The 23960-nt window shown below is 35.7% G+C and overlaps 1 protein-coding gene across 1 annotated transcript; it reads right to left on the bottom strand.

Annotated features, from left to right (window-relative positions):
- Window positions 1-7085: 7085 nt before the first annotated feature.
- On the bottom strand, window positions 7086-8096 carry LOC127258084 (uncharacterized mitochondrial protein AtMg00810-like). Its single transcript, XM_051284726.1, has one exon. The coding sequence runs from the start codon at window positions 8094-8096 to the stop codon at window positions 7086-7088; it is 1011 nt and encodes a 336-aa protein (XP_051140683.1).
- Window positions 8097-23960: the final 15864 nt, after the last annotated feature.

Below are 23960 nucleotides of genomic sequence, written 5' to 3'. Positions count from 1 at the left end.
GTCATTTTACATTATGTTTTGTAATATTTAAATTATCGCATATTACCTTTTTGTAATATATTTTGTAATACTTATATCTGCCTTTATTAATACTGCGTTTACTTATATTTGAAGGTTAAATGGATGCCAATCAAAATGATGCAAATATGTGTTTCATTGACAGTGCAACGACACATACTATATTGAAACACAAAAAATATTTCTCCCATTTGAAAAGGGAAAAAATGAATGTCAATACAATAAGTGGCAGAGCGAAATTAATTGAAGGCTCTGGAGAAGCCATTATATTTCTCCCCGTGGGGACGAAAATTGTGATACAATATGCACTGTTGGCCACTAAAGCTCGAAGAAATCTACTGAGCTTTCATGACATCCGGAAAAATGGTTATCACATTGAAACTATGAGTGACGATGGTGAATTTTTATTGATCACCAATATCATTGATAAAAGGAAATGCATCATTGAGAGATTACCCTCACTCTCTGCTGGATTATATTATGCTAGATTAGGTGTTGTTGAAACATACCTCACGGTAGATCAAAAGACTACCGATTTTCAAATATGGCATGATCGCCTTGGGCATCCTGACAGTATAATGATGAGGCGAATAATTGAGAATTCGCATGGCCATTCATTAAAAGATCAAAAAGTTTTAAACTCAAATGAGTTAACATGTGTTGCCTGCACTCAAGGAAAATTGATAACCAGGCCATCGCCAGCTAAAGTAGGTATTGAATCACTTACATTTTTTGAAAGAATACACGGGGATATATATGGACCAATAGACCCACCGTGTGGGCCATTTAAATATTTTATGGTGCTTATTGATGCATCTACCAGATGGTCACATGTCTGTTTATTATCTACTCGCAATATGGCATTCGCGAGATTGCTTGCCCAAATTATTAAATTATGGGTACAATTCTCCGATAATCCAATTAAGACTATACGTCTGGATAATGCTGGTGAATATACATCGAATGCATTTGATGATTATTGCATGTCGATTGGAATTAATGTAGAGCACCCAGTTGCTCATGTTCATACACAAAATGGCCTGACAGAATCACTTATTAAAATATTGCAATTGATTTCTAGACCATTACTGATGAGGTCTATGTTGCCTGTTTCAGCTTGGGGCATGCAATCTTACATGCAGGAACACTTATAAGAATGAGGCCGACAAGCTACCATAGCTATTCCCCAATGCAGTTAGTATTTGGTCACGAACAAAATATATCTCATCTACGTATTTTCGGGTGTGCTGTTTATGTCCCTATTCTACCCCGCAAACGTACAAAAATGGGTCCTCAACGTAGATTGGGCATTTATGTCGGATATGAATCGCCGTCAATTATAAAATATCTTGAGCCTATGACGGGTGATTTATTCACTGCAAGATTTGCAGATTGTCATTTTGACGAATCATATTTTCCGACATTAGGGGAAGACAGAAATGAACCGAAAAGGGATATTAATTGGAAAATCCCATTGACTTTTTGTGATCCTCGTACAAAGTAGTGTGAACTAGAAGTTCAACGCATTATACATTTGCAAAATATTGCAAATCAGTTACCGGATGCATTCAATGACTCGAGCAAAGTCACTCGATCATATATCCAAGCTGTTAATGCTCCGGCTAAAATAATTGTCCCTGATGGACAAATTACAAGTGCTAATGAATCAACGACACGCTTAAAGCGTGGTAGACCACTCGGTTCCAAAGATAAACACCCTCGAAAGAAAAGAGGAATTAATGATGATAATCATGAAAATATCAGGAATGACATTGATAAACCTCAATCTAACGTGGAAGTCAACCCTGAAATAATTGCTCCAGAAGAGCACGATCTTGAAGAACATGATGAGATTATTGAAAACTCAATTAACTATATTACTTCAAGAAAATGTTGGAACCGTAAAAAGGCAATTATTGATAATGCTTCGCTTAAAATCTAGCACTTGATATAATGGAAGAAAACGAGGATCCAGAGCCAAAATCGGTTCATGAATGTCGGAAAAGATATGACTGGCCAAAATGGGAACATGCGATTCAATCAGAGCTTGATTCATTAAACAAAAGGGAGGTCTTCGGACCAATTGTTCAAACACCAGATGATATAAAACCAGTTGGATACAAATGGGTGTTTGTACGAAAAAGAAATGAGCATAATGAAATTGTGAGATATAAAGCCCGTCTTGTAGCTCAGGGATTCTCACAAAGGCCTGAAGTAGATTTTGATGAAACGTACTCTCCAGTTGTTGATGGAATAACATTTAGATACCTTGTGAGCCTAGCAGTGCGAGAAAAACTCGATATGCGTCTTTTAGACGTAGTCACTGCATATCTTTATGGCTCATTGGATACTGATATTTATATGAAAGTCTCTGAGGGATTCAATATGTCTGAAGCATACAAATTAAACCCAAGGGAATCATATTTCATCAAATTGAAAAGGTCATTATATGGACTTAAACAATCAGGGCGAATGTGGTATAACCGTCTGAGCGAATATTTAATAAAAGAAGGTTATACTAATGATCCAATATGCCCATGCGTCTTTATAAAGAAAAATGGATCAAATTTTGTCATTATTTCTATATATGTTGATGATCTCAATTTAATTGGAACTCCAGAAGAGATCCAAATTGCAGTTGAATATCTAAAGAAAGAATTTGAGATCAAAGATTTTGAAAAGACAAAATATTGTCTGGGATTACAGGTGGATCATGTGAACAATGGAATATTTATCCATCAATCCACATATACCCAAAAGGTATTAAAACAATTTTATATGGATAAATCTCACTCTCTGAATACACCAATGATTGTCAGATCCCTTGATCCCAATAAAAATCCTTTTAGGCCAAGAGAAGAAAATGAAGAAATACTTGGCCACGATGTACCATATTTCAGCGCTATTGGCGCATTAATGTACCTTACAAATTGTACCAGGCCAGATATATCTTTTTCAATAAATCTACTAGCCAGGTTCAGCGCATCCCCCACAAAGCGCCATTGGAATAGTATCAAGCACATTTTTCGTTATCTTCAGAGGACTCATGACCTCGGTTTATTTTATTCGAGTGAATCTCTAAATGAATTAATTGGTTACGCTGATGCTGGTTATCTGTCTGATCCACACAAAGCAAAATCTCAAACTGGCTATTTATTTACTTGTGGTGGAACCGCATTCTCTTGGAGATCTGCTAAACAGACAATAACAGCAACTTCTTCAAACCATGCTGAGGTTTTAGCAATTCACGAAGCCAGTCGTGAATGTGTTTGGTTGAGGTCTATGACCCATCATATTCAAAAAAATTGTGGCTTGATTTCTGATGATGTATTACCTCCTACAATATTATTTGAAGATAATGCAGCTTGTATAGCTCAATTAAAGGGATGATATATTAAAGGCGATCGGACAAAGCACATATCTCCGAAGTTCTTTTTCACTCACGATCTTCAGAAAAGTGGTGAAATTGATGTGCAACAAATTCGATCGTCTGAAAATTCTGCAGATTTATTTACGAAGGCGCTACCGACTGCAACATTCAACAAACTGGTGCAAGGAATTGGAATGCGTCGGATGAAAGACATCAAATAAAGTCCAAAACAGGGGGAGCGCATTAATACAAGAATGATGTACTATTTTTCCTTCACTATGATTTTTTCCCACAAGGTTTTTTCATAGTAAGGTTTTAACAAGGCACATTCTTTGTATAAAACATCCAAGGGGGAGTGTTATGTACACGTATGTCTATCGTATCACCTTGCAAGTATATACGATTTGTCGACGTAGGTGTAATGTAGATGTTTTGTAGTAGGTTCCTTACCCTATATATATATGTATAGGTTGAATGTAGAAAAAAAGGAAACACAGACAATTCGGATTAATCTCCTCCACTGCCTCTCTCTCCATATATCTATATATATCTTTATATATTAGATACATTAATTATCACACACATTCATATATATTATACTTATATTATTAGACTTATCAACTATATTATATTATTATATATTATATAACATTCTCGGTGTTTTTATTTTTTTTATAAAAGAATTGACATTGTAGATACTTTTTTTTTAAAAGAAAAAAGAAAACTGACGTCTTATATTGAGTTGTTGGTTTAAAATTAATAGTTCGTATTTAAAATTTATTAGTCATTTATCTTAAACTTTGTGTTTGAACAAGCTATGGGGTATGTTAATCTAATTTATAAAAATTTATATATTTAAACAATTAATATATTTAAGGCTTTTGATTAAATTTAATTTCGAAATAAATGTGTAAATTTATTAATAAAATATACGTTTGTCAATAGATGATATATTAATCTTCTTTTTTTATTGTAAAATCATCTAATACACATTTTTAAAATAATTAAATTTGAACAAAGAAAAAATATATACAAAATATCTTTTAATATGAATCTATAAAAAAAATAATAGACTATTTTTCTTTTTCATTCAAATATATTGTTTGGTATTAGAAGAGCAACAAATATGACTTCTTTTACTCTATTATATTATCCCACATTGGAAGAGTAGTTAGTGTGGGTATCTCGGTTGTGTTCGTTTTGTGAAATACTTTGATGAATAATTTTTTTTTTTTTATGTAAAATATAAAGAATTGTATACATAATGTAAAAATAATAAATATATGTGATATATTAATTTTTTAAAAAATATATGAAAAAAAAAATATAAAAAGAACACGTCTCTCTACTTTTCTATATAATTCAACATTGGAAGAGGATAAGTGTGGATGTAAAATGTTTTGTTTGTTTTGTATTATGATTTGAAATGAAATTTGTTTTATGTGAAATATAGAAAATTATATGAATAATATAAAAATAATAAATGTATATAATATATTAATTTTTTTAGAAAAATATGTTAGAAAATTTTCACAAAGCAAAACAAATTTTGTATGTTATCCCACGTTAGGAAGAGTAACACAAGTGTAGATACATTTAACAAGTGTGAGTAACTTTTCTCTTCTATATTGTCTCACATTAAAAAAAAGTTATAAGTGTGTTTTATCTTTCAATATTGTCCACGTCAAAATAACAAGTATTGTTCTTTATTAAAAAATAATAATAATAACAAGTATAAAAGAAATTGGTACATCCTTAAGCACGTTAGATCGGGCAGGTTAGCCCCGGACCCGTTCGAATTCATTCTTAATGAGGCGGATTTGGGTCTAAATAATATGTTTCGGGGTGGGTTGTTTATTTAAAATTTTAAACCCGGCCGAGTTTGGGGCGGGTTACGGGTTTTATTAAAAACCCGTCCCAATCCGGACCCGGATCCAAACCCAAATCCAGATATGTTTTAAAATTATTATAACTAATATATATGTACATTTATATAATAAAAATATATTATTTATTTACTTAAATAATTTTAAATATAAAATTCAATTAGTCGGTGCTCCAAATAATTTTCTAAAATTATTATACCTAATATATGTATATTTATATAATAAAAATATATTATTTATTTATTTATTTTATTTTTATGGATCAATAATTGATTGTTTTTAGATTTTTTTTGTGCTTTTAATGCTATTTGTTTTAGTATTCGATTGTTAAAAAAATATTTATTATTATATATTTTAAAAAAAAACGGGTTTTCTGGATTGGCCCCGAAGCCGGGTGGAAGTGGGGCGGGGCGGGGCGGGTCTCGGAGCTTAATATTTTCTAGCGGTGCGGGTCTCAGGGCCTGCAGAACCCGTCCCGAACTCGCCCCATTGACATCCCTGTACATCCTGGTTCAATTTTTTTTTTTTCATGGGTGATCCAATCTGAGTTTAAACAATTTTTTTTTAATTGTTTATTTTATATCCATATAATATTTATATCATAATATACATGTATATTACAACAACATTAGTAGATTGATTATTCATAAATAATTTCTAATAATAAATTGATATAGTATGTATAAAAGTAATTAAAATAATATATGAATAATGATAATAGTATTATATTTTTATTTTATTAGTTATTAAAAAAATATATCATATCAAATATTAAATTATTTACACTCAATTTTTAGTGCTATTTTATTTTAAGCAATTACTTTTTATTTAAAGAAAAATATTACTTTCTCCGTCCAATTAAAAATATATATTTATTTTTGGCACCTATTTTAAAATATTTGTAGAAAAAAAATAGTTTATAATTATTAAAAAAAATGATTAATACGTAATTGGACAATGAAAATAAAAATATCTATACTGTGTTTACTTGTGTGATTTTGATTTTAGGTTTTGGTTTTGAATAGTAAAATTTTGAATTGAAATAGTTGTTTGATGTGATATAAATATTTATTGATGTGATGTTTTGAAAGTAAAATTAAATTTTAGTGTAATAAAATAAATAAAAATTGAATATTTGATTTGATATTTTTTGAAAGAAAAAAAATTAAAAATAGTAAAATCGGAAACCAAATTATTATTTTCACTTATATATTAAAAATATTTTGATTTGAACATTAGAAAATAGTTGTATTCGAAAAATTGAAATCAAAGTAAGAATGTAGAAATTATTACATGATATTAGTGGATGTTTCTTGACACTTTGATTCAAAGTCTCGTGCTATTGGCGGCAGGTAAAATGTTAGAACATACTCCCTCCGTCCCATGTAATATGGGTGTATTACTGTAGACACGATAATTTAGGTAAAATATAATTAGTAAGTAATTAGAAAGTGTATTACTAAAAATAATTATTATTTAGTTAAAATAATTATAGATTCAGATTAAGATAACAAAATAGTTTAATTAAGATTAAAAAAATTAAATTTTAAATTTTAAAATATGATTAAAATGTGTTACGATTAATGGAATAAACTTTATTTTCGTTAAAACACAATTAGGGTACAATGTTATATTTATACAAGAGATATATTAGGTAGGATATATATATATAAATATGTACAATATATATAGAATATATATCAACATCCCCCCTCAAATGTTATATTTATACAAGAGATATATTAGGTAGGATATATATATATAAATATGTACAATATATATAGAATATATATCAACACCCCCCCTCAAACTCAAGGTGGAACGGTGAAACCCAACTTGAGTTTGCTAAAAAAATACTGAAAACGGCCGAGAAGGTGAGGTTTGGTGAATCCGTCGGCCGTCTGATCAGCAGAGGAAATGGGAGACAAGGAGATGCTTCCATGAGCAACGTGATGACGTACAAGGTGATAGTCGATCTCAATGTGCTTCGTACGCTCATGGAAGACATCATTCGTCGAAATCTTCATGGCGCTCTGACTGTCGCAATGGATAATAGTGGCAGAGTGCTGAGGCACTCCGAGATCAGCCAGCAGCCAGCGAAGCCATAGAAGCTCGGCAGTGGTATCGGCAAGGGCTCTATATTCGGACTCTGCGCTGGACCGGGAGACAACTGTCTGTTTCTTGCTGCGCCACGAAATAAGCGAGTCGCCAAGGGAGAAGCAAAACCCGGTGGTCGAGCGGCGATCAGAGGGATCTCCCGCCCAATCAGCATCAGAATACCCGGTCAAAACTAAGGAAGAACGAGCGAAATAATGAAGCCCATGAAGAAGAGTACCTTTGACGTACCGAAGAATCCATAGGATAGCAGAATGATGAGTCGTCCGAGGAGCAAACATAAACTGACTGACGATATGGACGGCATAAGCAATATCCGGTCGAGTGACAGTCAGGTAGATGAGACTTCCCACCAGCTGACGATACAAAGTCGGATCATTAAGGGGAACGCCGTCTATCGGAGTAAGACGGCAATCAGAATCAAGAGATGTAGGAGCAGTCTTGGAGTCAGTGAGACCGGCACTAGATAGGAGGTCGGAGGCATACTTGGCTTGAGAGAGATAATATCCGTCGGAGGTGTCGGAGATCTTAAGTCCTAGGAAGTACCGAAGCGGCCCTAAACTCTTCATCTCAAAGTGGCGGTGTAGATGAGTCTGCAACTCAGAGATACCTGATGCATCATCTCCCGTAATGATCATGTCATCCACATAAAGCAATAAAAACAGTAATTCCAACTGACCCACGTCGAAGGAAGAGAGCCGAATCATGATCGCTAGAGGTAAAGCCAAACTGGAGTAGAGCAGAGCTAAATTTCTAAAACCAAGCTCGAGGTGCCTGTTTCAAACCATATAGGGCACGGCGAAGTTTGCATACCTTGGAGGAGGTAGGAAAACCAGGAGGAGGAGACATGTAGATGTCCTCAGATAAATCACCATGCAAGAACGCATTATTGACATCAAGCTGATGCAGGGGCCACCGACGAGCGGCAGCGATGGCGATAAGACAACAGACAGAGGTAAGATGAGCAACCGGGGCAAATGTCTCCTCATAGTCGATACCATACTGCTGGGTGTAGCCTTTGGCTACCAAACGCGCCTTGTAGCCCTCGATGGATCCATCATAGTGAATTTTGATTCTGAATACCCACTTGCAGCCAATAGGTTTCTTGCCAGAGGGAAGATCAACCATATCCCACGTATGAGTTTTCTCCAAAGCCTGTAACTCCTCAGACATAGCCTGCCGCCACAACGGATCCGCATACGCCTCACGAAAGGACCTGGGCTCATGATGGGACAAGGTGGCGGAGAAACAGTGATAATCAAGTAAGTGAGTAGGAAGGTGACTAACCCGAGTGGAACGACGAGGGCCAGGATCAGGGGCTGAGATCGAAGTCGTGTCGGGCTCTGGTGATGGTGATGCATCAGAGTCGAGAGTAGGAGTAGGCTCGGGGATCAGCGTCGGTTCAGGAGGCGCAACCGGGACAGCGTCAGGGACGGAAGACGGAGCCGTGTCACCGGAGGGGAATAGAGGTGGAGAGGACAAGGCAAAGAACGGAGACGAACGATCAAAGAGGACTCAAAAGTGAGACAAGGAAGAGAATTTGGTATCCTCCCAAAATGTGACATGACGAGAAATACGTAGCCTATTGGAAATGGGATCCCAACAAAGATAACCCTTATGCTCTAACCCGTATCCCAGGAAGCAACACAGACGCGCGCGAGGTTCTAACTTAGTGCGCTCATGAGGAGGGAGGAGGACAAAACTGACACAACCGAAAGGGCGGAGAAGACTATAATCAGGGATACGATTAAATAGTTTTTCAAAAGGACTGACATTACCCAAGACAGAGGAAGGGACACGATTTTTAGTGTGGACAGCGGTAAGTGCGGCTTCCCCCCAAAAGCGATCCGGACAAGAGGCAAATAAGAGAAGGGTGCGGACTGTATCGAGGATATGTCGGTGTTTACGTTCGGCGCGACCATTTTGTGAGAGGTGTATGGGCAGGAGCGTTGGACAACAGTACCTTGATCAGATAAGAAACGAAGAAATGATGAATCAGTATACTCAAGAGCATTATCTGTGCGGAGAGTTTTTATGGTAGAGGAAAATTGGGTATGTATCATTTTAGCAAAGGTCATATAAATAGATGGAAGTTCAGAACGATGCCTCAGAAAGTAAATCCACGTAAAGCGAGAATAGTCATCAATAAAAATCACAAAATAACGAAAACCATTCATAGACACAACGGGCGAAGGTCCCCAAATATCTGAATGAACTAAGGAAAACGGTGTATCCGCAATGGAAGTACTATAGGAAATGACAAGGCAGGTTGTTTTCCCAACAAACAATCCACACAATGAAAAGACTCAAACTTGACAGAACCTAAACTACCTTGACTAATCAAACACCTGACTTTATTGGAGGACGCATGACTGAGACGATGATGCCACTGAAGGCAGGATGGTGTAGAGGTGGTGGCAGCCGAGATAAAGGGACGAGGGACCTGGAGTGACGTAAGTTCAAATAAGCGGCCCGTCTTCCGGCCCTTCCCAAGAGTCCGCCCGGTTTGCGCGTCCTGAACCTACACACCAGTAGAAGAAAAAATCACTGTTAGACCTTGATCAACTAATTGACCAACGGAGATCAGATTTAAGGTTAATTGAGGGATACAGTATGTGTCGGGGAGGGATAAGGATGAGGTGGATGTATGTCCGGTATGAGTGATGCGCATATGGGTACCATTTGCAGTAAGGATAGGAGGTAAGGATGGTGCGGTGGATGTGGAGGTCATAAGGCGTATATCAGAGGTCATATGATTACTGCAAGCAGAATCAAAATACCAATGAGAGTTACCTGATGTGGTAGACATGGCGGTATTGGAAGATAGAACCTGTTTAAGAAGAGCTTCCAGGTCCTGAATCGTGGGAGGCGCAGGCGCAGGCGTGGCAGAGGCTGTGACAAAGGAGGTACCAAACTGAGGTCCATGAGAATGCCGAGGTTTGTAGTTACTACTGCCAAAGCGAGACGGCCTAGTGGGGCAGTATTGTATGGTATGACCTAAAACATGACAGTAGTGACACTCCACCTTTGGGCAATGACCGAAGTCATGATCAGAAGACTGACATCTTTTGCAGCGATGAGAACGATTCTGAGTAGGAGTTCGGGCGGTGACAGCAAGAGCAGAATCAAGCTGAGGAGCCTTAGCTAGGTGGAGACGAGTTTCCTCAAACAAAATCTCCTGAATAGCTGCATCCAAGGTAGGAAGTGGATGCCGATGTAACAAAGAGGCACAAACTGCCTCATACTCTGGACGCAAAGCCATCAAGACCTGAATGAGGCAAAGATGATCAGTACTGATCTCTGCTTGATCCAACCGATGCCAAAGGGGTTGCACTTGGGCAAGGAAGTCGTGAATCGTGGGAGGCGCAGGCGCAGGCGTGGCAGAGGCTGTGACAAAGGAGGTACCAAACTGAGGTCCATGAGAATGCCGAGGTTTGTAGTTACTACTGCCAAAGCGAGACGGCCTAGTGGGGCAGTATTGTATGGTATGACCTAAAACATGACAGTAGTGACACTCCACCTTTGGGCAATGACCGAAGTCATGATCAGAAGACTGACATCTTTTGCAGCGATGAGAACGATTCTGAGTAGGAGTTCGGGCGGTGACAGCAAGAGCAGAATCAAGCTGAGGAGCCTTAGCTAGGTGGAGACGAGTTTCCTCAAACAAAATCTCCTGAATAGCTGCATCCAAGGTAGGAAGTGGATGCCGATGTAACAAAGAGGCACAAACTGCCTCATACTCTGGACGCAAAGCCATCAAGACCTGAATGAGGCAAAGATGATCAGTACTGATCTCTGCTTGATCCAACCGATGCCAAAGGGGTTGCACTTGGGCAAGGAAGTCGTTGATAGATTGTCCTGGTTCCTGTTTTAAATCATGGAGAGTGCTCCATAACTGATAATAGTGTGCCAAACCAATAGCACGGAAGCGGACTGCCAAGAAATCCCACGCTGCCTTTGCAGTATCAAATTGAGCAAGCTGAACATGGATCGCCGGAGTGGAAGTATTGCGCAACCAAGTGAGAATTTGATGGTTCTTACTATCCCAATCCTCCAATTTTTCAATATAGGATTCAACAACTGTGGCGGTAGGCGTAACTTCTCCTATAGAAACCGGAGCAATGGGAGCAACTATATCTCCCGTAACAATTCGCCACAATTTTCGACCTATCAAAAAACTTTTCATCGATTGTGCCCACAAACTATAATTATCTCCGGACAGAACAACATTGATCGGAATATGGACATCCATCTTTTCCATAGAAATTCAAGAGAAGACAATATCTCAAACTTCAACCCGAAAGCCGAAACGACAGAAACACAAGAAAACCGAATCGAACCCGAAACTCGAAAAGTCAACCGGATGCAAAAAACTGTTCAAACGGAAGAAGTGAAGATACCATCGCGGAGGAAATAAAATTTCGAACACAACGGTGAAAAGATCACCGCCAACAGCCGCCGCACGCGCCTCCACGCGCCGGTGAGGCGTCCGGCCGGAAAACTCGTCAGGCGCGTGTGAGGCTCACACGCCGCCGTTCGCCGAACTGTTCCGGTGTTCGGCCGGTCTCGTGGCGGTGAAGACGATGGTGGTGGCGGTGACGGTCAGATGTGGTCGGAAATATGCTATCTGAAATGCGTAGGTTGTTTCGATTTGGTCAGGAAAAGGCATGGCTCTGATACCATGTTACGATTAATGGAATAAACTTTATTTTCGTTAAAACACAATTATGGTACAATGTTATATTTATACAAAAGATATATTAGGTAGGATATATATATAAATATATACAATATATATAGAATATATATCAACAAAATGTATAATTAATTTTCCAAAAAAGAAAATGACAAATTATATGGGACGGACGAAAATAGAAAATAGGGACAAATTATGTGGGATAGAGGGAGTAAAATTTAGTATTCTATTGAATAACATACTGTGTGCTAATGAATATCATACGGTATTACTATAAATAATATATTGTATAAGTTAATATAATATAAACATGTATAGCACATGAACTAACAACAGATTATATAGTCTCATACAATACATACAATATTGTTTTTTGTCCAAAGCTGATGTTTTGTTGTAAGCATAAGGCCCCAAAATTTTTAAACCTTTAGAATAACCACTTTGTCCTTTAATTCTCTATTTTCTCTGGGACTCTGAACCCTATTCTTCCCTCTTTGTAACTCTTCCCTTGTCTACCATGTCTTTGTTGTCTCGATTAGTTTTTTTTATTTAGATATCTTTAATGATTTAGATATTTTTAATTCATAATATTATTCTTTTAAGAGTTACAAAAAATATATATATTTAAAGGATGAGGAACTTATCGCCATCCATATCTCCTGTATTTTAACATTTTTTTCATATCCTATTTGATATATCTCCGTTCCAATTTAATTTTGAGATATTTTAATATTTGTAAAAAAATCATTTTTATTACAAAAAAAATCAATATTTTTTAGTGGTACAAACAAAAATATACATTAAAATAGGATGACGAGACTATTTTTTTTTATTTTAGTTATAAATAACATTCAATTTTAATTTTTTACATATTTAGTTTATGTTCAATATTTTAAATAGTATAATGAGAAATTAAATTTATTATTTAATAATAATAATAATATTTTAACATTTATACAAATATAGATAAAAAATATTATTATAATTTACCATAAAACTAGTAGAGTTGACAAAAACTGACCCGACACGACAACTTAACACGATCCGACACGAAATAATGGGGTTTGGGTCAAATATTTCAATCCGATTATGTATACGGGTTAACACGAACTCGACAAGACAACCCGATTATAATATATTAATATTAATTAATATATTCATTATATATATGTAAAATAATCATAATTTAATAATTTTCTCATAAATTAATTTAAACTAAATTCAATTTTAATAATTCAACTTAATTTATGCTCAAACCAATAAAAACTGACATAATACGACAACACAACAAAAAATTATTTAATTTGAATCAAGAAATTCGACTTAATTATGTATACGGGTCAACACGAGTTAACCTGAACTCGACACGATAATAACCGGGTCAACCCGAACCCGACACGATAATAAACGATCGGGTTAAGGTTGAATAATTTAACCCGTTTAAAGTATTCAACCCGACACGAATCGACCATTGTCAGCTCTAATCACTTGAGTTTAAAATATACTCTTGCAAATATTAAAGCACCAAAACAATAAAGGTAAGAAAACGGTTTATAAATATATTCAACTAATTTTTTGGTCTTGTTTTACCATCTTCTTGCGAATATGACTAAAATATTCAATATATATAATTAAAATATAAATATAGTTGATATAAAATTGATTGCATATTTTTTTCGGTAAATATTTTATGGATAAATCTTCAATAGGAAATGAATATTTGATGTGTCTATATGTAAACTTCAAAGTCATATTTCTATTAATATCATTTATTTTTATAATTAATATATAAATATAGTTGATATAAAAAATTGTTACTTGCATACATTATACTTATTATATTAAAATCATATGAAAAATAAATTAAAAGAGATGTTCAAAATTTATATATCTCACCCATCTTTATGTTTAAAATCACTTATATAGATTTTTTGTGTCAATGATCATAACCAAACATAAATATAATAATTATAATCAATAAAAAATTTAAATATTAATAATAAAAAATATTAAATATAGTAATTTTTATCAATTATGAAGATTGTCACTAAATTTTATTGATGTGTTCACATACAATTTACTAAATTAGTATGTGTAAACCTTAAATACATTACTATTTTTAAAAAATAAAAAGAAATTGATGTATTTTCTTGTTTTTAGGTAAAATATATATTTGTTTCTCTTTATTTAATAATATGTCAATTTTAGGTTTTTTTGTTTTGAAATAATGATTTTTATTCATTTTATTTATTAATGTATCAGTTTGTCTCTCTATTTTGAAATTATAATTTTGATTCTCTATTAATTTAAATAGTTGAATTTTAATCCTTAATTATTGTTTTTTTAAAAAAATAATAAATATAATTATTTCTCCCTATGATCTAAAAATATGATTACTTTTTTTTTTCCTATTATCTACAAATATAATAATTTTCTTGTAATTAAAAATCATATTTTTTTATTATAAAAGATAAAAATAAAAATAATACACGCCATCCTAAAATTTGTGTCGAAAATTTTGAGTTTATTTTTTCTATGATTGATGCAGTATATAATTTTTATTTGAAAATTTTATTTTTATTTATTATTTAAATTAATTTATCTTATTTTTTTCAAACATCTCAACGTAAATATTTTCTTCTAGACAAATCGATATAAAATAAACTTAAACACCAAATTTAAAAATCAATTGTTTAAACAGCATAGTTGCAAGTTGTTTCTTAATTAAATTTAATTAAGTTGTTTATTGTTTGTCCTAAACGAAAGACTTTTTTTTCTTTTTTAAGATAAAAAATTTGATATTAAATATGGTGATATATTTTTTGTTGATAGATAATACAAGGAGAGTAATTTTTATGAAATGATTTTTAAAAAATAATATATTGGATGACTATACATATAATAAGTATACGTTGTTTGTTTAATGTTTTGATTTGAAGTTTTTATTTTGATGCGAGGTATAGGAAATTATGTCGGTGACATAAAGAATAATGTTTTATATTGAATGTTGACTTTTGTGAGAGGATAAAATATATATTGGAAATCGCGTCGGGAAAAAAATGTGTGAATAATTATAAACAAAATTTGAATTATATGCATCGATAAGGATTTGAAAAAATTATCATTTTAAAATACTCTCTCCATCTCATATATATGTATCCGTCTACTTTTTGCACGGTATTTTATAAATATTAGTATTATATTGAGATATAATATGAATAAATTAGAAATAATTAAAATAATTTTATTAGTATTATGTGGTATAAAGGTAATGACGTTTGTGTAATATATTGTAAGTTGTAAGAGTATTTGTAATATCAGGTAAATAGTATCGTTACTAAAAAAGAAATAGATATTTTATAATGGACGAATCCAAATAAAACCATCTATAAATTGTTAATGAACGGAGAAAATAAAAAGATTAAAATTGACACAAATAGAAACACAATGAAATTTTATTATTCATCAAAATCCCCCCTACCCCTAAACATTTATTTTTATTTTCTTTATTATACTAATAATAATTTTTACATTAAAAAAATTACATCTTAACACTTATTAATATTACTTCCTTTGTACCAAGATAGCATACACTTTCATTAGGGACACTGTTAAAAAGAATGATGTGTAATTAGTTAATAATAGTGAGTTATGGATTAATTAATTATTTATTTTTTATCCTAATATAAAAAATTATTTAAAATCCACTCAAGTCTATAGAATTTAAACTCTGTATAAATTTTATAGAATTTATAAATCCACTCAAATTTACGGATTTTTTAAAATTTAAACAAATTCATTAAAATCCTAATTGAATACAACCCTAAGACAATAAATAAAATAAATATTTATTTTTATTGGAAAAAAAAAAGAAATCAATTAAATATAAAATTATTTTTAATTAGAAAAAAGAGAAAAAAAAAATCAATTTTTGTCTTAATATAATCAAAATTAATCAATTTTGGTTCCAATATAAAAAATTTATCAATTTTGGTCTCAATATAACCAACTTCAATCAATTTTGGTTCCATTATTATCAATCCAACGGAAAATGCTGACTTGGACTTAATGGAATCAACGTGGCCGGTGAGTTGGACAGTACACGGCTGTGTAAAATTAACACGCCCGTGTTTAGATAGTCAGCATCAACCCAGTTAAAAAATGCAGCCATGTTCTATTTTATACGGTCGTATACATGTTAATAGTCATGATCCAATACTGTGTTAATACACGCCCGTGTGGCTTGAGGAAAAATATAAATTTAATTGGAGAGCTACTGCTAGGTGATATAGGCCTGTAGGCTGTGGGCAGTAATAATAATACTGATATTTTTTATTTTTTATTTTTATATAATCTTTTAAAAGTGTTATTAATTATAATTCTTTTTAAATAAATTTTGTAGTTAGTAAAGATGTGTTTGTTTTTTATTTTGGTTTGAAGAGATTTTTTTTATGTAAAATATAAAAAATTGTATAAATAATATTAAAATAATTGTTCTGTTTATCCAACACTATTTTTGAATTGTGATTTTCTAAAAATAAGAATAAACAACACAAAATACTTTTTACCAAATTAAAAAAAAACTTTTAAATCTTTATTAAAAAAAGTAAAAAAAACCAAATATTCATTTTAAAATAATATATTTTATACTTTGACATAATTTTTGTATCATATATATATAAAAAAAATCAATTCATGTTGCGTGAATGGAGCCAATAAGTATGTGTAATAGCATATTATTTTTTTTAGACAAAAATGTTTGAAATTTTTTTATTAAAAGAACACATGGTGTGTTTGTTTTGTGAGTTTTTAGAAAGGAAAATTTTTATAGGAGATATAGGAAATTGTGTATGGAATATAATAATAATGAATGTATATAGAAGTATATTAATTTTTTTTGAGAAAATACGTGAAAAAAAATTAAAAAGAAAAAACCCACAATTTTTCATAGAATACTATCTAATATTTTATTTTTTATTAATTTTAGAATTTTTCAAAAACTTCAATTTTTTTTTTTATTTTTTTATTTTTATTTTTATCTTAACAGTCCATATTATACATGTACACGGCAATGTACAGACAGAGTATGGGATTATGACCATTAACATGTATAAGGCCGTATAAAATAGAATATGGCCGTATTTTTTAACTGGGTTGATGTTGACTGTCTAAACACAGGCGTGTTCACTTGTACACGCCGTGTACTGTCCAGCTCACCGGCCACATCGACTCCGTTAAGTCCACGTCAGCATTTTTCATTGGATTGATAATAGTGGGACCAAAATTGATTGAAATTAGTTATACTGGGACAAAAATTGATGAGTTTTTTATATTTGGACAAAAATTGATTAATTTTGATTATATTGAGTCCAAAATTGATTTTTTTTCTTCTTTTTTTCTAATTAAAAATAATTTTATATTTAATTGATTTCTCCTTTTTTTTTCAATAAAAATAAATATTTATTTTACTCCCTTCGTCTCATAACAAAATATCAATTTTTCCATTTTAGTCCGTCCCATAACAAAGTATCAATTTTCTTTTTTAATAACTGTACTATCTACCTAACATTACAAATACCCTTACAACTTACAATATATTACACAAATGTCATTACCTTTATATCACACATACTAATAAGGTTATTTTAGTCATTTATACTTTATTCCTACTATATCCCAATATAATTATTGAGCACAAAATAATAATAATAATAATAATAATAATAATAATAGTAATGGCAGTAGGATTCTGGATGGGTCTGGATATAAGCCAAACGACCCAGAAGTCGAGGAAAGAGAAGGTTGGGCAAAGAAGTGGTATCGGCAGACGCGGAGGTCTGTCAAGACGAAGGTCGGGCAGGAAGAAGTATGGACAGACGCGGAGGTCTGTCAAGAGAATAGTCTGTCCATCTAAGGAGATAAGGCAAATAGAGCCGGTCGGTTGCTCTGTGGTTGGGACCACAGTCGGTTGGTCTGCAGTTGGGACCGAGGTCGGTTCGTCTATGGTCGGGACCACAGTCGGTTGGTCTGCAGTCGGGACCACAATCGGTTGCTCTGTGGTCGGGACCACAGTTGGTTGGTTTGCAGTCGGTTGATGCTCAGTCGGTTAAATAGGTCGGATGGTCCAAAATCGGTTGAGCAGGTCGGGCGGTCCGCAGTCAGTTGAGTCGGACGACACAGAGGTCCGCTGATATGGAGGTCGGTTGATGCGGAGTTCGGACCAAGTGAGGTCGGACGAAGAAGAATGAGACGGACGATACATGGTTGGATAAGAGACCAGATGATGGTCGCTTGATGAGGCGGTCAATGAATCGTTTGGTCTAGCGACCAGTTAGTCTCTGGATTGGTCGGGTGGCACATAGGTCGAACGAAACGAAGTCGGGCAAGAAGGACATGGCAGTGGGTATGCAGGTCGGATGAGGCGGTTGGAGGAAGTTGCAACCGGCGAACGGTTGAAGGAAGTTGCAACACGTGTCAACAGAAGATAACTTGGTGGACGGTTGACAACAGTTGCTGTAACTGACCAAATGGTGGTTCAAATTGCTTTTTTAAGGAGTTATTTAAGGATATGGTGTTGTTCGAAAAAAGGCATCTTCAATCAACTTCAACAAAGCAAAGTCAGATTTGGGATCACCACTTTTTTTTTTCTAGTCTTTATTTTATATTTTTCTATTTTATTTATGTATTCTACAGTGTTTAGAGATTACTAATCTCAGGCACTAATTATATCAAATTCGAAGATATTTTTCTATTTTCGGATTTTACTTTTTATTGTTGAAAATCGCATCAACAATAATACTAATATTTCTAAAATTACGTGCAAAAAACAAATGAATACTTACTTTTGGGACAGAGAAGAGAGAGTATATATAATTTTAAATATTATTTCAAATATATAAAATTTTAAAATATTTGTAATTTTTATATTAAACATTTAAATTTTTTATCTTTGTTACGTACGAAATTTAGAATTAGGTTAAAAGCCCAAGGTAAAAAGAAGAATGGGCCTGACAATAGGGTTGATTTGAACTAGCTGAAGGACATCGTGAGGAAATCAAGGAAAATAGGTTTATTTCTAAGGAAAGTCATCAGGACGGAAGGACCTCAGGTCGGAAGGATCTCAGGTCGGTTGGTCCTCAAGACGGAAAGTCATCAGGACGGAAGGACCTCAAGTCGGTAGGTCCTTAGGACGGAAGGACCTCAAGTCGGTAGGTCCTCAGGACGGAAGGACCTCAGGTCGGTAGGTCCTCAGGACGGAAGGACCTCAAGTCGGTAGGTCCTCAGGACGGAAGGACCTCAGGTCGGTAGGTCCTCAAGACGGAAAGACTTCAGGTCGGAAGGATCTCAGGTCGGATGGTCCTCAAGACGGAAAGTCATCAGGACGGAAGGACCTCAAGTCGGTAGGTCCTCAGGACGGAAAGACCTCAAGTCGGAAGGTTTTCAGGTCGGGAGGTCCTCAAGACAGAAAGTCATCAGGACGGAAGGACCTCAGGTCGGTAGGTCCTCAAGACGGAAAGACCTCAAGTCGGAAGGTTTTCAGGTCGGGAGGTCCTCAAGACAGAAAGTCATCAGGACGGAAGGACCTCAGGTCGGTAGGTCCTCAAGACGGAAAGACCTCAAGTCGGAAGGTTTTCAGGTCGGGAGGTCTTCAAGACATAAAGTCATCAGGATGGGAAGTCCGCAGGTCGGGAGGCCCTCAGGACGGGAAGTCCGCAGATCGGGTGGTTTGTTAGTCGGGATGTCTGTAACTAATCCAAACAAGTCAGATGGTTTGCAAGTCGGGAGGATTGGCAGTCGGACCCATACTATTGTAGTTTGGCAGTCGGGCCTAAAGGGCGGAAGGTTTGTGGCCAGTTCAAAGAGTAGAATATAGGGATAATTTTGGTCTGCTGAGGACACGTGTCAGCAGGAGAAGGATTGGAAGACGGTTGGGAAGGAGACGTTGTAACCGTTCGGGTGACGGTTTTTCAGTACGGTTTCCCAGAGAATATTTAAAGATTTGGATCATCATTTGGCAAGGGATCTTCAATCAACTTCAACAAAGCAAAGTCAGATTTGGGGATCACCACTTTAAATTTCAGTATTTTATTTTCCAGTTTATTTTCTGTACCATACAGTGTTTAGAGATTCCTAATCTCAGGCACTAATTAATCAAGTTTAAGGATATTTTCTATATCTTTGAATTTTACTTTATTTTTGTTGAAAAATTACATCAACAAATTGGCGACCACAGTGGGAGTCAGACAAAATTGCTCATTCCAATTCCGGCGATAATTTCATACGTCTTAGATCCGGCCGAATCATCGGAAGGGTTATGGCAGGTTCACAACCGCAATCATCTTCGGCACCGGTGGGAGAATCCGTTCCACCACCCATTGTGCCAAATGCCGGGGAAATCCCACAACCACCAACTGATTGGTGGTCTTATGTTCAACAAATGAACAACCAGCACACTTTGGTTATGCAGAATATGTTGCGTGAGCAACAAACGAACATGTTGCGTGAGCAACAGAGTCTGATGCAGAACATGATAGATCAAGCACTGTCAAGGGTTAGTCTTCAACCCACTCAAACTCCACCAGGAGTATCACCGTCCAGACCACAGGCAAATTTCGCAGGACCATCATTCGTGGATAGTACATTCCCAAGTGCCACAAATCCCAACCGAATGGATAGGGGAAAATCTCCTTTGACTTTTCCCAACAATGTTCCACTGGGACCAAGGGTTACCAATCCGCAGCCGAACAATACAAGGGAGGACAGGCCTGAAGGATATATACATGATCCTATTCATATTCCTGTCCAGGATCCGTTCCATGTTCCAGATCATCAACGCTTTCATGTAGATCCTGATGAGATTGCACATATATTAAGGGATCAGTATGGATTAACTCCTCAGATGGCTAACCGCCCTGCATATCAGAGACCTTTCCCAGAAAGGATCATTAATGAATACCCTCTCCCAAGGAATTATCGACCACCCGATTTTCATGCATTCTCAGGGGAGGACGGATCCTCCACCATAGAACATGTTGGTCGGTTCACAGCACAATTAGGAGAAGTTGGCAATAACCCTTTTTATAAGTTGCAGCTGTTTGGTTTATCTCTTACTAGAACAGCGTTTTCGTGGTTCGCAAGTCTGCCTCCTGGACAAATTCAGACGTGGGAAGGACTGGAGATGGCATTTCATGCCAGATTCTTCAATCCGTTACCAACTGTTTCTTTAACTGATCTACTTGAATTGAGACAGTATCCAGAAGAAACTGCTTCACAGTTTATAGAAAGGGTGCGATTGATGAAAGGACGATGTCCTACGGTAATCAGCGAGAAAGAGATGACCAATTTAGTGGTCCGGAATATGCATACTCGCTTAAGAAAGGCACTCACTGCCCTGGATGTTGAGGATTTGGCAAGTCTTGCATCCAAGGCAGGACGTTTAGAGTCTTTGTTTAGAGAGGAAGATCAGCATAACAGGCGTAATAGAGGCCAACATATGGCGAGTATGGGAACAGAAACATGCGACTTTGATTTTAATCAGTCAGAAGAGATGGCAGCCGAAATCCTTTCTGGAAAACCTTATGTATGCCCTAAACTAAAGCCAGTACCAGGGTCTGAAGGAAAGGAGCAACCAACGTTTGATAGTTCGAAAGCTGATGAAATCTTTGATATCCTACTGACTGATGGGCAGATCCGTATTCCAAAGGGGCAAAGATTGGCCACTAAAGAAGAGATCAAAGGGAGACCATATTGTAAGTGGCATAATTCTCACACATAATACGAGTCAGTGTACTCATTTCAGGAAATAAAATTCAAAAGGCCATCAGGACAGGTCGGCTCAAATACATCACTCTAGGTGTAGACCAGCAACCGTTTCCGAAAGTCACAACGGCAATGGTTGACATCCAACCAAGTTCGGAAACAGGGAAAAGTTCGGCCAATAGTGGACAGACAGGGGAACGAACTCAAGCAAGCCCCGGAACAAAGAGAGGAAATCAGCCAAAAAGCAGCCGACCGGAAGAACGACTCAAAGTTTGTGAGAAGCCAGTCGCTGAAAAATGGGACCATCCAGACGGTTCGTTTAATGTGGAGGTGAAAGAAAGGGTTGTAGTACGTGACCACCCGACCAGAAAAACAGGATCAGTCGGGAACAATTGGGCTCGAAATAAAAAGCCTTTACCCGTTGATATAGATCCTCGTTTCCCAGGTATGAATCGTACACAGATCCGCAACGCCAAACGCAGGTATGCTGCAAAGTATGGGAAACAAGTCCCTTCAGTAAAACAACGAACCGACGAACAAGAATCAGCCGACCTCTCGGCAGGAGATCAGTCCATTAGAGTCTTTACAGAACAAACGACCAACGAGCAGGGAGCAGCCATTCAGTCTCCAACTGGTCGGTCCAGTCGGGTCTGGTCAGGAAAGCAACCGAATGACGGATTAGGCGTTTCCGACTATACCAAAAGAAGTTCGTCGGGACTGGGGAAAGGTAAAGGGATGGCAGATGAAATAATTAAAGGTTTTAGATGCCAACATTGTGAACGGATCAACATCAATCCATCTCTTGAAGAATTCCGTATTGAATCTTTGACGGTTCAATCTCGGGATAAGACAAAGGAAAAAGTAGTAACTACAGAGGAAAGTTCAAGATCTGTTAAATCTCGTCTGGGACCACGAATCCCTTGTCGAATGACAGAGATTAATCAGATGAGTGATGAACCGATGTGGGCGAGTCTGGTAGATGATACTATGGACGAACCTTTATGGGCATTCTTGGCAGATGGTGAATTAGAGGAAACAGAGTGGGCAAAGACCTCAGATTCCGATCCTCAGTCGGAAACACCTTCGATTGTGTTTCCTCCTATTCCAGAGGGTGCGATCTCCCATTTGAAACCTCTGTATGTTAATGCTCACATTTGTGGGAAACCAATCACAAAGGTTTTCGTGGATAATGGAGCAGTCTTTAATGTTATGCCATTGAAGACCCTCAAGAAGCTAGGGAAAGGAATTCATGATCTGTCTCCTGTGGAGTTCGAAATGACAAGTTTTACAGGGCAGCCGACTAAGCCTGAAGGCATGATGGTTGCCACGATCGAGGTCGGGCCAAAGAAGATCTCCACTGTTTTCTTTATTGTGGACGCAGATACTACATACTCTCTCTTGCTGGGAAGAGACTGGATTCATGCTTCTCAATGTGTGCCATCAACCTTGCACCAACAATTAATGTTCTGGGAAGGAAATCAGGTCTTCAAAATGGAAGCGAATGACAACCCATTCGATGTATCAGAACAAGTTGAAGAGTCAGTGTTTTATTCCAGTCCTTTGGCTCCGATGTCTCAATTGTATATGGCCAGGGAATACCCAAACAAGGGTTATAAAGTCACTGGCCAGAACTCGATGTTCTATTAAAAGAACACCTTTATTGTATGGCTCATGATAAAGCCACACCCATTCCTATATAATTTGTTTGTTATGGAAGATACAAGCTTAGAAGTATGTAGTTCTCTTATTAATAAGTTCTATTTAAAGCAGTTATTACATAAAGCAGAAAATAATAAAGAGATTCTGGATGTTCACCTCCAAGAAGATGAACAATTTCGTTGGCCCGACTTATTAGAAAAAACAGAACCAACAGCTTCATCACAAGACCCATTATTGGAGTTTAATTTAGGAACCGAATTGGTTCCAAAAGTGATCAGGTTAAGTGGTTATTTGTCTAAAGAGCAACAAACAATGATGCTCGAAGTTATTAGAAACAACATTGATTGTTTAGCATGGGATTATTTAGAGATGCCTGGTTTGACAAGAAGTCTAATAGAGCATCGATTGCCTATCAAAGAAGGTTGTAAACCTTACAAACAACCTCCTAGGCGAATGA

The sequence above is a fragment of the Andrographis paniculata genome, unplaced genomic scaffold, assembly GCF_009805555.1.
Source record: "Andrographis paniculata isolate CXL003 unplaced genomic scaffold, ASM980555v1 Contig59END, whole genome shotgun sequence".
NCBI classification, from domain to species: Eukaryota; Viridiplantae; Streptophyta; class Magnoliopsida; order Lamiales; family Acanthaceae; genus Andrographis; species Andrographis paniculata.
Note: the sequence above shows the minus strand (reverse complement) of the source record. Positions and strands in the feature narration are given on the sequence as shown.